The sequence below is a fragment of the Cherax quadricarinatus genome, chromosome 33 (genome assembly GCF_038502225.1).
Source record: "Cherax quadricarinatus isolate ZL_2023a chromosome 33, ASM3850222v1, whole genome shotgun sequence".
In the NCBI taxonomy this organism is placed as follows: domain Eukaryota; kingdom Metazoa; phylum Arthropoda; class Malacostraca; order Decapoda; family Parastacidae; genus Cherax; species Cherax quadricarinatus.
In genome coordinates this window covers 27,094,007-27,109,642 of record NC_091324.1, presented here as the reverse complement: position 1 = coordinate 27,109,642, position 15,636 = coordinate 27,094,007, and the positions used below count along the sequence as shown (strand labels likewise).

The following is a 15,636-nucleotide window of genomic DNA, read 5'->3' as shown; positions in this document are numbered from 1 at the left end:
TGCGTATGATTAAAAAATGCAGGTAATCTCTAATTGGTGGCTATTACAGCTTGATTTGTTCCTAAACTTAGCTGAAGAGAATGTTGGTATGTCCACCGTGCCTGTACTTACGTCAGAAACAGGTATAATGAGATTGTGTTAATATTTAACTTGACATATGTTTGTATTGTAATCTGTAAGATCAGTGAGAGGTGCAAAACAATTCAAGGAACCAAGGTCATGAGAAAGTGAACGGCAGCTGAAGTATGTATCTGTATGTTTGTGTGTGTGGGGGGGGGGTAGTGACAGTTTCCGTACCGCTGCTCACGCACACAAGTACGCACACGCACGTGTCAACACTCAAGAGGTGAAGTTCAACACTCGTAAACACAGATAGGAGGGTTAGACTGGTATGTATATATCCGTACTTGTGTTGGAGTAGAGGCCGCCTCTGTGACCACCTTACCGTGAGAATACCTGTTAGCAGCAGTTCACAACACCTACACGTTGTTCATACCCCGGCCCACCTAACTTGCACAACACTGCTCCACGAAAAATTGCTAAATATTGCGTGTTATTTCATAAAAAATATTGATTTATCGTATCAGGCATCAGACAATGAAGTTGCCAAAAGTTTCTGTAACTTGATTGCTAGCGCACTCGCCTCACATATTGAGGTCCGGGGTTCGATCCCCGGTACGGGTGTAAACATTAGGACGTGTTTCCTTAAGACGCCTGCTGTCCCTGTTCACCTATCAGTAAAATAGGTACCACGATGTTAGTCGAGTGGTGTGGGTCGCATTCTGGGGACAAAATTTACCCAGGAGGCCTGGTCACAGACCGGGCCGCGGGGGCGTTGACCCCCGAAACTCTCTCCAGGTAAACTCCAGGTATAACGAGGGGAGTTCTGTATAGTATTACGTCATTGATATCAGCTAGGTCTGTATACGTTGTACATGTACTTGTAGAAATAAAGATTATTATTATTAACCTATAGTAACGTATGTGGTGACCTGCAATACTGAGTAAGAGGTAGATACCAGGTACCAGGAGAGTGCTGGAGAGACCACTGTGACACTGCACCTCAGGGCGCGGTAGTACCACCAACCAACACTAAACTTTATATCTGGCATAAACAAGACAAATCATAGCACAGTGTCAGGCTTTGCGAATGACAAGAAAAAATGTATTTGAAAATCATTTATGTATCAGACATTATTAAAATCTTCAAGCTGATGTAAACCAGCAGTTCTTTTGTGGTCCACGGAAAATAATTATGATCAACGGTAACAAATTTCAGCTCATCCGTGTAAAAAAAAAATAAGTAGTAAAAATATGAATAGTCTAAAACATAACCAAGGCACAGTGTTATTAGGAGGAGCAAAGTTGAGGGTCTTGGGAGCATCATGGGTGAAGATCTTGGAATCCGAGATTACAATTACTTTGCAACCGTAACTAAAGGAAAATCGAGGCAAGATAACAGCCAGTTTGGAAACATGAATTGGCAAGAAAATGTTACTCGGTAAGGCACATTGATTCTCAAGTCAGTACCTGGCCAACCGGGCTGTGGTTCGTACGTCAGCTTGCGTGCGGCCAGCAGTAACAGCCTGGTTGATCAGACGCTGATCCATCATGAGGCCTGGTCTCAGAACGGGCCGCGGGGGGCATTGACCCCCGAAACCCTCTCCAGATAAACTCCAGGAGTGTTGTTGTATACTATTAGCTCTGTTTAATTAAGGCAGGCAATATTGTAGAACTTAAACTTCTGGCTTCTATTGTTTAACTTGTCACACTTGTATTATTGACAAAATCTAAAATCCCACACGTTGTGCTACCCGTGGAGCATTAATAGGGAACTAATTTCAAATCTGCACAGCGAATTCCTCACAAGAATGTGAGTCCTCGTACAAAAGCTCATGGAGAGTCAAGAGTTCAATAGTTATACAAAGATAACTAAGCATAAAGGGCCCAAGGCTTCACAACACACTTCATATATAAACGGAAATATACAAATAACCAACAAATTTGTTTTCATGTAATCAGAAACTTTTCGTCAAACCATATCTGATCACTAGTGTGTAGTGCTTGCGTCAGACTGACACCAATACCCTAACTAATCAAACTGTCAGTCAGGAGATCTGATCAGAAACCAAGTCGCGGAGGCGATGATCACTGGATCCACAAACAGGTGGGTGGGTGGATGTCAGAGTGGTCGCGGCAGTGTGGGCGAGGCAGTTAGCCCCACCTTCACATGTTTGCCTTGTAGCCTCGCTTGATGCACACAGTATTAACTCTCCTCTGGCCAGGTGTCGTAACAAGGACACTGCAGTTTACTCTTACATAACCAGACAGTCACAATTTGGGTTAGGGTTTCCAGTGGCACGTAAAGTTTGCTGGCCCATGTCTGAAGTGTGGGCAGTGTGCTTGTGAAGGAGGGAGGCGACGTATGTGGCCACGTGGTATATTCATGATCATAAATTCCTCTTCACTTTATTTACATTGAATATAGCTTAATCTTAAATCTAAAAATTCCGAAAAGAAATTGAGACGTTAATATTAGAATATATACTCTGAATATTAATTATTCCTAAACTTATTTTTTAACACAAGGGCCGTCTCCCACCGAGGTAGGGTGACCCGAAAAAGAAACAGTTTTTCTTCTTTTTACATTTAGTAGTTTATACAAGAGAAAGGGATAATAGCTCCTTGCTCCCTATTCTTTAATTACCCAACCCAATTCAAAAAAATGCAGAACTTTCCTGCCGTCCGAGAAAACTTAAGAGGTGAAAATCTGCAAGTTCTTAGGGATGATAAAGGTAAACTTATACTTGTGGCGACCTTGGTAGTAATAGCCTGAAGTCTCAGTGTTAACCTGTAACTTTTCACATTTTGACCTTCATGGGTAAGACTAGACATTCCATGTGAAAATAAAAGTTTCATTCATTTTTAGATCAACAGATAAAGGCAACTTCCTTGGATGACTGGAATATTCAGCGTCTCACGCGTCTATGTCCGGCGTCTCACTCGTGAATGTCCAGTTGGAAGAACAGAGTAGCAGTGTGTATCAGCTGTTAATTACCACCTACGCCAGTCTTGCAACAGATACTGCCGAATGCCACCACTTAGCTGTTCTTGGTGGCACCATTCATTCACTAGCCTCTTCAGTCCACTAACACCAATAAATATGCACTGTTATATATATGTAGGTTCCATTAATGTACCATTAGCATTAGGTATCACACGCTCATTAGCACTAAGGGTGCAAAGGTACCACTCATCTTTAATCAGATCTGAAAGTATTGATCTTTTATAATGCGCAATTTGTACCTTTGGTTTAATGAACTCATTAGCCTCTTGAATAAAACTTGCGTGTGATCTCTGAGGCATTATTAATCATGTAATGTTATATCAACCATTGTATTCAGCACAACTTCAGAACAGGATGTTCCTCTTAACTGCCTACTTGGCTATTTTAAAGACTATCAGGGTAATATACAGGTAATGTATCCACGCTTTGCAAAAATGTTTGACTTATCATCGAATATATGCTTATAAAAACTGCACAGGAATAGCATTTAAGGATGCCTTATTATTGACAACTTTTAGCACGGGAATTTTCAACAGTCTGTCAGTACTTGTTCATATTAGTTATCATAGGAATAACGTTTCAGGTACGACGGTAGATATTCTAATTTCTGTCAAAGTGATCAGACAACATTCAGAGTACATACAATAATTTCGTAGCATATATTAAGAGACGTTTCTTACTTTCCTGGTCACTTAGAAATGGTAAACCGTCTACACGACTGAGGCGGCCGCCCACCACTCTGAATGTACTTTCTAGAATACTAGCGAGAGGAGGATACTTATCAGATATACATGAGAAATATTCTAAGCCCATGACTAGTCACCGTACTATGATAAGGAAGAAAAAGAAAAATTCTTCTAGCATTTAATAATATAACCAAGGTAAGTTGTTAGGAAACGTTGCTTCAGGTGTGGAGCCTCATCAAAAAAGTTGATGGTTATTGCAGTCTGTGTGGTGCCAATAGCAATAGCCTGAATGGCCAGGCAGTCACCGTGGAATCCAAGTTTCAGGCTGGTGTAGAAAAATTCACCTTGTCTTGCTTGGTGTTTCATTACTAGAGGTTATCAGCACTGGCTTTAAGAGAAACTATCACTTAAGCATACTTTAAGCCATAAAGTAGGGATCAAACAAAGATTCCAGGGAATATACATTGGGAGACATAAACCGCGGTGTACTACTATGTACCCCGTCAGGCAGGTATTTCATCGGTAACATTCACCCTCATCCCTCTCGTGTGTCCACCCTCATCCCTCTTATATGCTAAGGCAATCTCCTGACCCTGGGTGCGTTTTGACTACGTGCCTCGTTTGTGGTTGGTTCCGTAACCATTAGTACCATCCCAGCTCGCTCTCACTACTTGAGCCTGACTCTTGGCTAAATAACAGAGATGAATTTTATATTACATTACTCTATGAATTTCGGCTCTGTTGATGTTGTGTATTACCATTATGTTGCTAGTAGTTAGTCAGAAAGCTCAGAGTTATTAGAGGGTGTTTGTTTTAGGCAGTAATGTTTGTATTGTGTTCCTTAGTTACTGTGGTCATAGAGATTATTTTATTCTTGTAAATGTAATTGATATATGTTAAATCAAAATTCGGTTTCTCTGGCATATTTCAACATTTGTGCCCAGGGTTTCAGTTGTCAGTTCGTGAGTCTGACGTGTCGTTGACTAGTGTAGCACTCTAGTTTTACTTCACTCGCGCTCCTCTTATCTCTTATTAATTTTAGTATAAGGATGCAACTAATACACTAAAGTGACCTATACCTCCTACTCAGTCAAGAACGAAAACATGAAGCCACTTGCTGGTTACATCTGCGAAGTCTTCACCTTGTTTCCCAAACACTAATTCCAGGAATGTGTTAATATGACATAAAATGTGTTTTTTGACATTTTATCGTAAAGTTGTTTCGTCGACCAGAGACTTTTATCAGTGGGAGAATTGATAGTCTTGTTCAAGGCCAGGTGACGTACATTTCATTAGTAATAATGGTTTTCTGGCGAGTTTACGCGTGTGAGCTGAAGCATGGAAGTTTAAATTATGTCTCAAGCGTGTTTCATAAAGGGAATATTTCACATCTACAAGTTTAATCTTAAATAGTAATATTTTTGACAAAGGTTAGTAGGTTGTGAAGTGTACTTGAGTGTCACTGATGACTTGCACATTATGGTCGAGGTTATAGTGTTAATGACGGCAATATTGACATCTCTTGTTTTCTCATGTGTTCAACACTTATTGTTATTCTTTTTTCCCCTAATTTACAAAGTCATTGTGCCGTGGTGGACATTTTTTCCTCCCAATCTTGATGTTAAGTTCAAGGTAAATGATCAATATATTTTTTGTTGAAACTCTTTATATACCTGGATGACCAGAGCTCATGGAAAGTGCAGACCAGCCGAGAGCCGCTATCATCACGTATGATTGGCCTCTGTGCACCCTGCCCGCTGTGTGGCACCCTAGCCCCTGTATGGCACCTTGGCCCCTTTGTGATACCTTGGCCCTGTACTGAGGGTTGAAGGGTAAGGTCTGGAGTGAGTGTTGTGGATGATAAACTAGGGTAAGTGTTGCCACATGCCTCCTCGGTTTACCTCCGAAACACCTCACTTCTGTCCAGAGGTTGTACCAAGGTTTCCAGCGCTGCTCAAGTTCTGGCAAGGTCCTGGAGACGCTTCGTGATGTTATCAACAGCGGAAATAGACCAGGTGCATCATCTGAGAGTTGGTAGGTGCTTAGATAACCAAGTGTGAGGTCTAGCATGTAAGGGGTGACCAGGTGTGTGGGGTGATTGGGTATGCTAGTGACCAGGTGTGTGGTAGGAATAACATCAGTTCTAAACAATATTCTTGTCTTCTGCAGGGTCACAATGGCTTCGACGAGTTGCGGCGATACATCAAATCTGGAGGAGAGTTCTGCAAGGAGCTGGCTGTTATAATGCACGAGAGGCGAGTACTCTGTTACCTCACACTACACGCATCCTCTTACACTACACTTATCCTTTCTCGTACGCTGCTGAATACATCTCAAAATCGGGCTTCAGTAATGACCAGGACTGACATCCTCAAGTATAATATTGTTGGTGCCCGGGCCATGGTATTGCCCAAGTTATGAATGGTCGAATATCTATATCGAGCACTCTCTAAAAGATAAATGCCTCTTTTGATCTACAGTACTTACACGGGAGTTTGTTTGGGATGTAGTAAGCACCTTGAACACCCAGTAAACTCAATAAGGTTTGCACAGAAATTACCACTTGAGTGTTTTCTGTATGTAAAGGAGTGCCTACTCACGCCTTGTCTAGGACCACCTGCTGGAGGACATTCCTGCTTCCTCTCTGCTGGTTTGGTTACAGCTGCTGCTGCTTCTCTTCGCAGGTGCTCCTGCTGCTACTGTTGAGGCTGCATCTTTTGCTTTGGTTGCTGCAGCAACTCCGAGAATATTAAACAGTATGCAAATACTTTCAGAGCAGAGAATAATATTACTGACGTCCGTTTTCTTGGAAATACATTATTTTTAGAAGACAAATATGTCTCAGTCCAGGGACTAGGAGGTTGTTGACGTAGGACTCCTGACTCATCTCTGACGCACACTGCTGCTTTTTGATGGTTCTAACAGCGCCCTTGCTGTCTCCGCCTAGTGTAACTGCTCCTACTTGTAAGTTATAAATTGTTGATGCTTCTGACAGACCTCTTACGCTGAATGATTAATACAGGTTTACTGCAACAAATAAAAAAAAATCCTTCTTGTGTTATTTACAAGTCCAGGTTTATATATGACTTTCGTAGACGAGTGCAGAAGTTGGAGGAGGAAAATTTATTACCCTGGCAGACAGTAAGTGCGTTTCTCCATGTGTTGAGCCTCTCAGAGAAAGTTTCTTGATGTTGCCTCGCTGCTGCTGCCTCTGTCATGTGTAAGTCCAAATATTGACAAGTTCCCGACAACAAAAACACAGATTTAGAGGAACTTATACGAAACCACTAATTTTTAATTAAAATTACAGTGTCTGGAACAAATGTTAAGAATTGGGAAAGTGAGAGTATATGAGGGAGAGGAATGGTGCTTCCTGCATACCCAGACAGAAAGTTGTGTGGCTCGTGATACAGGTGGAGAGGAAGAGGGTGGGGACCCCCGCCTCCCCTGGTCACTTTCCTTACAACCAATACTATGGCAAGAGACTCTTTGGCAGTGTTGGCAGCAAGTGAGGTTTATCCCTAACTGGTTACTGCTATGTTATTCATTCACAGCTAGTAGAGGCCTAGTGTGGTTATGTAACCTTTTGTTTTAGCGCAATGACCTGCTAGTTTTAGGACTGGCTCGCCATGATTTCGAATCACTTCCGTTCTGTGACCCATTATTTCTTATGTACTTGTGATAGTAACATTATTATTTTTCTTGAAATAAGAATTTTTGAAATGGTTAGTCCCAGAATTCCTTGAGTTTAACTTGAGTTGTTTAAGTTTTATACTCTTTTTTTTCCAGATTTTATTCCTTCAGATTTTACGTTCGTTGTTTTGGCTTTAATTTTTTCCTTGTTTTTATGGTGTACTAAAATTTTCCATTGCGGAACTGCTGAAATTTGTCATTGTTTACAGTGGCCTATAAGAAAGACTGGTTGATGTGAGCTTGGAAGTTTGAAGTGTCTTCTATGGATGGCACCAATACAACTTTTATTGTAGTATCATCTGTGAATAAAGTTACGGTACTGTGGTTTGCCTGTGTCATATATAAGAACATTGGGACGAGTGCTGTAGTTTGGGCAACAGCTTTTCGCTGTGAATATTTAAAATTTTTACTTTGATGATTATTACTTGAGTTCTACTTGTATGAAAGTTGAAGATCTCTCTGCCCACTTTTCGAGTTGCTCTTTTTTTTGTGCGTTATCGCACCGTGATCACACTTGACAAAGGCTCTGGTAAAGTCTGCATATATTATGTCAGTATTTTGCTTATCATTCAGTAAAACTGTCAAGCAGTTGCGAGAGGCAGGAGCGACCTGCTCAAAACCCAGTGTCTTAGGTTGTGTAAATATGTATTGTGATATCTTCTGAGAGTGCCGACAGGTAATATTGTTAAAGGTTTATAATGTTTCATGTCATCGCTGTTGGTCTAAAGTTTTTTTGGGGATTGCTTTACTGCCACCTTTGTGGCGTGGGTGAATGGGGTTCAGTTCCGCGGCAGAGTTTTTACATCCAGTTGAAAGTAAGACCACAAAAAAAACGCTGCCCGAGCTAGTTGTGTAAAGGAATTGTTTTAGCGAGGCGTCGATCATGTAACCAGCTGAGTAATACTGTTACACTGACGGTACCAAACACTGCTCAAGCTGCTGGTTTCCACCGTCCTCGTCAGCATACAGCAGACGTAGTATAGGTGATGAGCGGGCTACAGCAGACGTAGTGTAGGTGATGGGAGAGCTACAGCAGACGTAGACGTAGTGTAGGTGATGGGAGAGCTACAGCAGACGTAGACGTAGTGTAGGTGATGGGAGAGCTACAGCAGACGTAGACGTAGTGTAGGTGATGGGAGAGCTACAGCAGACGTAGACGTAGTGTAGGTGATGGGAGAGCTACAGCAGACGTAGTGTAGGTGATGGGAGAGCTACAGCAGACGTAGTGTAGGTGATGGGAGAGCTACAGCAGACGTAGACGTAGTGTAGGTGATGGGAGAGCTACAGCAGACGTAGACGTAGTGTAGGTGATGGTAGAGCTACAGCAGACGTAGTGTAGGTGATGGGAGAGCTACAGCAGACGTAGTGTAGGTGATGGGAGAGCTACAGCAGACGTAGTGTAGGTGATGGGAGAGCTACAGCAGACGTAGTGTAGGTGATGGGAGAGCTACAGCAGACGTAGTGTAGGTGATGGGAGAGCTACAGCAGACGTAGTGTAGGTGATGGGAGAGCTACAGCAGACGTAGTGTAGGTGATGGGAGAGCTACAGCAGACGTAGTGTAGGTGATGGGAGAGCTACAGCAGACGTAGTGTAGGTGATGGGAGAGCTACAGCAGACGTAGTGTAGGTGATGGGAGAGCTACAGCAGACGTAGTGTAGGTGATGGGAGAGCTACAGCAGACGTAGTGTAGGTGATGGGAGAGCTACAGCAGACGTAGTGTAGGTGATGGGAGAGCTACAGCAGACGTAGTGTAGGTGATGGGAGAGCTACAGCAGACGTAGTGTAGGTGATGGGAGAGCTACAGCAGACGTAGTGTAGGTGATGGGAGAGCTACAGCAGACGTAGTGTAGGTGATGGGAGAGCTACAGCAGACGTAGTGTAGGTGATGGGAGAACTACAGCAGACGTAGTGTAGGTGATGGGAGAGCTACAGCAGACGTAGTGTAGGTGATGGGAGAGCTACAGCAGACGTAGTGTAGGTGATGGGAGAGCTACAGCAGACGTAGTGTAGGTGATGGGAGAGCTACAGCAGACGTAGTGTAGGTGATGGGAGAGCTACAGCAGACGTTGCTAGACAACTGACACTCTTATCTTGTCACTTCACATTGAAACCTCTTGAAGAGTTGGTGTGCAGGACTTGCTATATCTCTGGATGACGTTGGTTATTTTAAACCAGAACACGTTACCTCTTGGAGGGTTTAAGTCGTTTGTGATGTAGTTCTTCCTCACTTGCACTTCTTGCAAGAAATAAACACAATCTTAGTATCAGCTACTTACATGCTCAAATGATTTTTCATTTTCATATAAAACATGATTTCAACTGTGAATTTTATCGTTTTTTCAGCTTTTTAATATTGCTTAAAATCGCATGTACTTTTTTTTATACGCTGATTAAGAATATGTAGTGGAAAAACCAAAAACAGATGACTTTAGCATATTACGAGATTCCCCCCCCCCACCCCTCAGTTTTATAAATGGTTCCCATATCTAGTTATATTTCATAGTAGCTCCATCAGCTCTGCCGGAACGAAACTTTTGAAACTCCCGCAGCTGATGAATCTGTTTGGGAATACTTGACGATCTCCTTATTGTCCTGCTGAAGTCTCCCACTGTGAAATTCACCCCATGTTGAAATATGACATGGAGAACATAGCTAGTTTTTGTGCCCACAATGTAACTATCATATAGAATAGATTAACGGCACATTGCTTGTGTATCCAATTTCAGTAAAAAAAAATATTTCCTGGCACGGAAAACATTTTGCAAAGATAGGCTTGTGTTAGCTGACTGGTATGGATCGTATATCTGTTGTTGCGCTTAGAAATGACTCAGAATACGGTAGCATTGTAATGTCCAAATATTATCAAACAATTGAGGGTAAGCAGAGAGCGAGAGAGCAACAGGCTTGCAACTGAGACCATAGTATTCGAAGTTCAGCATAACAGTGGAGGATCAAGGTGCGCAGAGAACATAACACTGCCCCTCTGTCCATTTTAGATAAACTTCATGCTTCACAGTACTTTACAATAAGTGAAATACACATGTACGGTATTAATACTTGTACATTACATGAAACCAACTTCGTTATATGGGTTAGTGTTGACTGTTTACTGTATTTAGTTTTACGTCTCTGGAATTTTATCCAGTACTTTTCCATAGGCATCATTCATCCTTCGCGGTTACCTGGAGTTTACCTGGAGAGTTCCGGGGGTCAACGCTCCCGCGGCCCGGTCTGTGACCAGGCCTCCTGGTGGAATCAGAGCCTGATCAACCAGGCTGTTGCTGCTGGCTGCACGCAAACCAACGTACGAGCCACAGCCCGGCTGATCAGGAACTGACTTTAGGTGCTTGTCCAGTGCCAGCTTGAAGACTGCCAGGGGTCTGTTGGTAATCCCCCTTATGTGTGCTGGGAGGCAGTTGAACAGTCTCGGGCCCCTGGCACTTATTGTATGGTCTCTTAACGTGCTAGTGACACCCCTGCTTTTCATTGGGGGGATGGTGCATCGTCTGCCAAATCTTTTGCTTTCGTAGTGAGTGATTTTCGCGGTGATAGTAAAATAAGCAGGAAAGTCGTCGCTGAAGACGACAGGAAAATTAGATATCAGTAATATCAATGAGCAAATGAAAATACCTTGATGTTTGCTCACTGCCAATTTTCGCTGATGTTAAAAATGAAATCGGGGAAGATGATGTAGATGTGGCACGTTTAACATTGTACATTGATAATTTGTAGTGCAGCATTATATTAGTAGTAAGTCATTATCCTCCCTCCCTTCAGCTTGTTACTCCTCAAATTCAGTTAGTCATTATTGGCTCTAAGATGATTTGCTATTTTTTTTCCAGTCATTTATCAGTACACAAAGTGCTTGATACTCTTGTGTATGTAGTATATACGTAGGTCCTACAAAATTGTGATCACTTCCCCTAATACTATATTGATTTTGGTTTTTAACTTTCACACTTGTAGGGAAGGTAGTCTAGGCAAATTATGGGGAAGCGATAAACCTATATATATCGGTCATATAATGCCTGAGGACTGGGAGACAATCAGAATTGATCCGAAGAAGGGGAGAGTAGTTTTCGTAGGCATTATTTATGTAGTGCCCTTTGATTCGTCCACATTTAGCATACTGCTTTAATAAATCAGGATGTATTATAATACATCCTGACCTACATGCTCACTTGCACATGCGTCAAGGATAAATCATACCATCTGACTTCAGTTTTTTTTTTTTTTCATATTTTTTTTGTAAGAGCAGAGTAGCATGATGAACAAAATGTTGAAAAATGTCAGAACTATTCACAATTTGTCTTAAATTTTGAACGAGCTTCTTCACACTAGGCAGAAGCTAGAAAAGCGGAAGGAGCCCTGTTTGTAAGGAAATAATGCGTAATTTTCATTCACGTTCTTTCATTCCTTGTTTTCTTATTTCTCCATATCGTTTCTGAATCTCAGAAGACTTGTTGGTGTTGACTGGCTCCTCTTCATGTGGTGTTGACAGCGGTTGACTCACTCCCAGGGTCGCCATTGCTCTACTGATGATTCTTTATTTACTGTTTCCTGGCTAACTGCTGAGGCGCCCACTGTCCATGGATTGACCTATTATGTGCTTGGCTTTGACATTATGTATCTTATTTCCACTACAACCATTAGTCACTCATTGAAAATTACATACTCACAGATAGAACAAATATCTTAATTCAAAAGCTGTCTTTAAATATGTCTTTACCATGTCAGTGGCTGTTTGCCCTGGGTAACCATTGGCAGATTCTATGCTGATAAATGTGGCAGTTGCAGCACCTTGGCAGATTGTATACTAATAACTCAGGCGTTGCAGCTTCTTAAGCATTAGTAGTTTGTAGACTGATGGTAGACCATGAGTGGTCGTGTGGTATTGCTTCTTCACAGCAGCCCTACTCTGGTTATAATCTTACTTTCAAGTGTCATAATCTGTTATCAAGTTTACTGTTATTTGTATCAACTCCCTTCGTACAGTTTCCTCTCCCCCCACATGTGCCCTTCGATTCCATTAAATTACCATCAGTTTTTATAGTTCAATTACTTAATCATTACTAAAATTGTCTTGAGTGAACACTCCTCAGTCAGAGGTCAGTAAAATCTTCATCATTCAGGTTTTTTCTAGCTTTCCTTACTCTTTCTATAAATTATTTTCTCTCTCCCCTCACTATACACCTCTCATCTTCCACCTCCACCTGGACCCTCTCCCCCGCCAATAGAAATAAGTCACTTTGACTTTTTTTGGGTTATTCTAAATAATTTACACATATTTACTATATGTAAAAATTGTAATTATGTGTACCTGTACCTAAATAAATTTACTTATTTCATTATCTTATTCTCCCTTTCCTCCTCAACCTTCTCTTCCTCTTCCACCGTTTCATCTACCTCCACCTTTTCCTCTTCCACTTTCTCATCCACCTTCATTTGCCTCACCTTCACCACACCTGTTACTTAGACGACTGACTCCGAAAGGTAAACCAACAGTTGTTGCTGCCTGCACCCCACCATAGGGCCAACACCACCACTGAATAACTTAGTATATGACAGAAACCCAGGTCACCTGATTTTTTCCCTGACGAATACATAAAGACCATCACCAGGTGTGTGAGGGCAGTGTGCAGGGCAGGGGCGGAGAAGAGGGTGTGGGCGCGAGTTTAGGTGTTGAGCAGACCAGTGGCCTCTGTACCCAGAGAAGCTGACACGCCACAACTTTTCTTCCCGCATAGTAACACTTGAAAGTCTTTCGTTCCTTCAACGTAATATTAGCAGCAGGAACAAACTCAAGAAAGCATGAAGCCCCGTATAATAGCCATCATTTAGCTGCCAGAAGATAAGGCATGTGAAAAGAGAGTTGTATTCAGATGGGGAAGCCAGAGTCAGTGTAATAAGCCAGTTTCGTCCAGGAAAACAAAGAATCGGCATTGAAGGCTGGGCTATAAGTGATCAAAGTGAGGTTGTTATATTCGTCAGGAACCAAGTCTTAATCAAATGACGCGTCACCAGCTCCCGAGGATAGTGGTTTAGCACTAGCAGGTGACTGTTACGTCCCTGGATTGCAGAATTTGCAGTCACACTGAGGCTGACGCCCTGTGGCGTTGAGTGCAGTAGGTCTTCTTGTGGGATTAACTCGCCTGTATCCCCGCTCTCACGGGGCTCGAAGGGAGCCGGACTGGGAAGTCCTTGCCTTTTTGAGGCGCCCACGATGAATACAAAGTGAAGATTATGTTCCTCATTAGCAGAACGCACACGCCTGAGCTCTTGTAAAATGCAAGTGAAGAATAGGTAATTGCCTGAAGCCTTAGAGGTGTTAGTGAGAGGGCAAATGGTTGTTCAAAATGAGCCGAGGAAGCGTTTCATAGCTTTCGGTCAAAATGAAACATAATTAGTAATTATGACGCGTGTTGACAAAGTTACGAAGCAAGATTTGTTACTAATGTTTAAACCGTAATGTTCTCCGGTGTTAAGGTGTAATTTCGTTTGCCAAAATACGGCGAACAGTTTTATATATACCTGCGGGGGAAAGTGGGCTTTTAAGGTTAGGTCTTAAGCTTAACGACTTTAAACAGTGTAAATAATGAAGTAAGAGTTTTTGTGGTGGGACACGCCCAGGTGAAGCTGAAGTCACGCTACCTTTAACCCGGAAGAAAGAGCAGGTCAGAGGTTGTTGGGGGGAGAAATGGCGCTGGGGAAAGTGACAACCCCGCGGCACTCCCCCGCCTTTGACTCCTGTTGTGTATATATGCATATATATAGGAGTGAAAAAATGCCAGTACCTGCAGCATACCTATAATAGCTTCCTGAGGTCCGATCCCACACAAGGCTTCCTGGTTGCTGGCCTGATCGATCAAGCTGTTAGTGCCCGCCAGTGAAAAATAGAGTTCGCGTAGTTATTGCAATAAATTAATTTTTACTGTGTATATGTTTGCACTTACAAGACTTTTTTTTTTTTGTCTCGTCCTGTGATACCTTTATACATTAATAGCAACTTTAAATTTTCAAGAGCGAGACCGCATAGCTACTGATCCCATGGATAGAGGCTTAATGGCCACCGGTATGGGTATAAACACAATATGCCGGAAAGCTTTTATTGGGGGTACATTTTGCTCATGACGGGGTTCCATGAAGTTTATCCCTAAGCCAAACACAGTCCCAGAACAGGGTTATTCTGCATGTTGCGTTATACTGATCTCTTAATGAAAGGCTCAGGTTGACAGATGTGTATTAGTTGATGAATGAAAATCATCTTGTGATGGTATATGACTGGGAAACGTAGCAAGATTTATTTTTCATTATTCAACTTCTGTTGAATAATGAAAAAGCTCCTGGGTTTTACTTTTGAGGAATTTCTTGGAAACAGGATATGCGTTATATTATTAGACTGTAATGGAGGAGCGTTAAACACGTAAGTTGTACACCTGGGGAGTGAGAGGAATGGTAATTAGTTTAATATTTATTGCACCCATACCTATCCTGTGGATGGTAGTCTAAAGATTACAGACACATAATGGGTCCAGGGACTGGGTCCCAACGTTTTGATGGCTAAAAAAAGTTTACTATTTACATGTTTATGTCTGGTTACAGTAGTAATAAGTTATGCAGACATAAATCATGTCAAAAAAAAAATTACAAAAAATATTACCTTATGTTTTAGCAAGGTATTTTTGAAATAAAAAAACTATACGTTATTTACAGTGGGCAAAGTCAGGATATTTTTTCCAGAATAGATGGTAATATGCCACTGTAGATAAAATACTTTGACAATTCTTGAACATGTCCGAGTGAGTTGTCTGAATTCATAAATTTTATCGCATTCCAGCCGGGTGGGAGTAAACAGACTTGCGTCGAAGAGGTGGATAGCTCCAATACTTTGGATCAAGAATTGTTCATCAACATCAAGGCACCATATTGAAGAGAGTTTACTATTCCTTCTTAGTTTCTGACTACTTGTTTCAAACTACAACTGTTTTCCAGTTAGCTTGTACCTATATCTTGATTTTCAGATATGGTCTCTTAAAAACTAAACTTTTGAGTTAGCCTTTTAACAGTGTTGTTGGGTGATTGAGTTTTTTGTTGTTCTTTAGGGCGGAGCTGGAGGCGAGCTACGCCAAAGGTCTTCACAAGCTATCTGGTAAGCTGTTGAAGGCGTCAAAGGAGAGCATGGGTAGTGT

The 15,636-nt window shown here is 41.9% G+C and overlaps 1 protein-coding gene across 5 annotated transcripts in view; it reads left to right on the top strand.

Moving 5' to 3' along the window:
- The window catches only part of Nost (Nostrin), a 189,841-nt gene that overhangs the window by 142,832 nt on the left and 31,373 nt on the right, over positions 1 to 15,636 (top strand). For all 5 annotated transcript variants that reach the window (XM_070090961.1, XM_070090963.1, XM_070090960.1 and 2 more), the window contains 2 exons: positions 5,923 to 6,008; positions 15,550 to 15,636. The exon at positions 15,550 to 15,636 is cut by the window's right edge and continues 57 nt beyond it. In XM_070090961.1, the coding sequence (XP_069947062.1) occupies positions 5,923 to 6,008; positions 15,550 to 15,636 (173 nt within the window). The remainder of the gene's footprint in view (positions 1 to 5,922; positions 6,009 to 15,549) is intronic.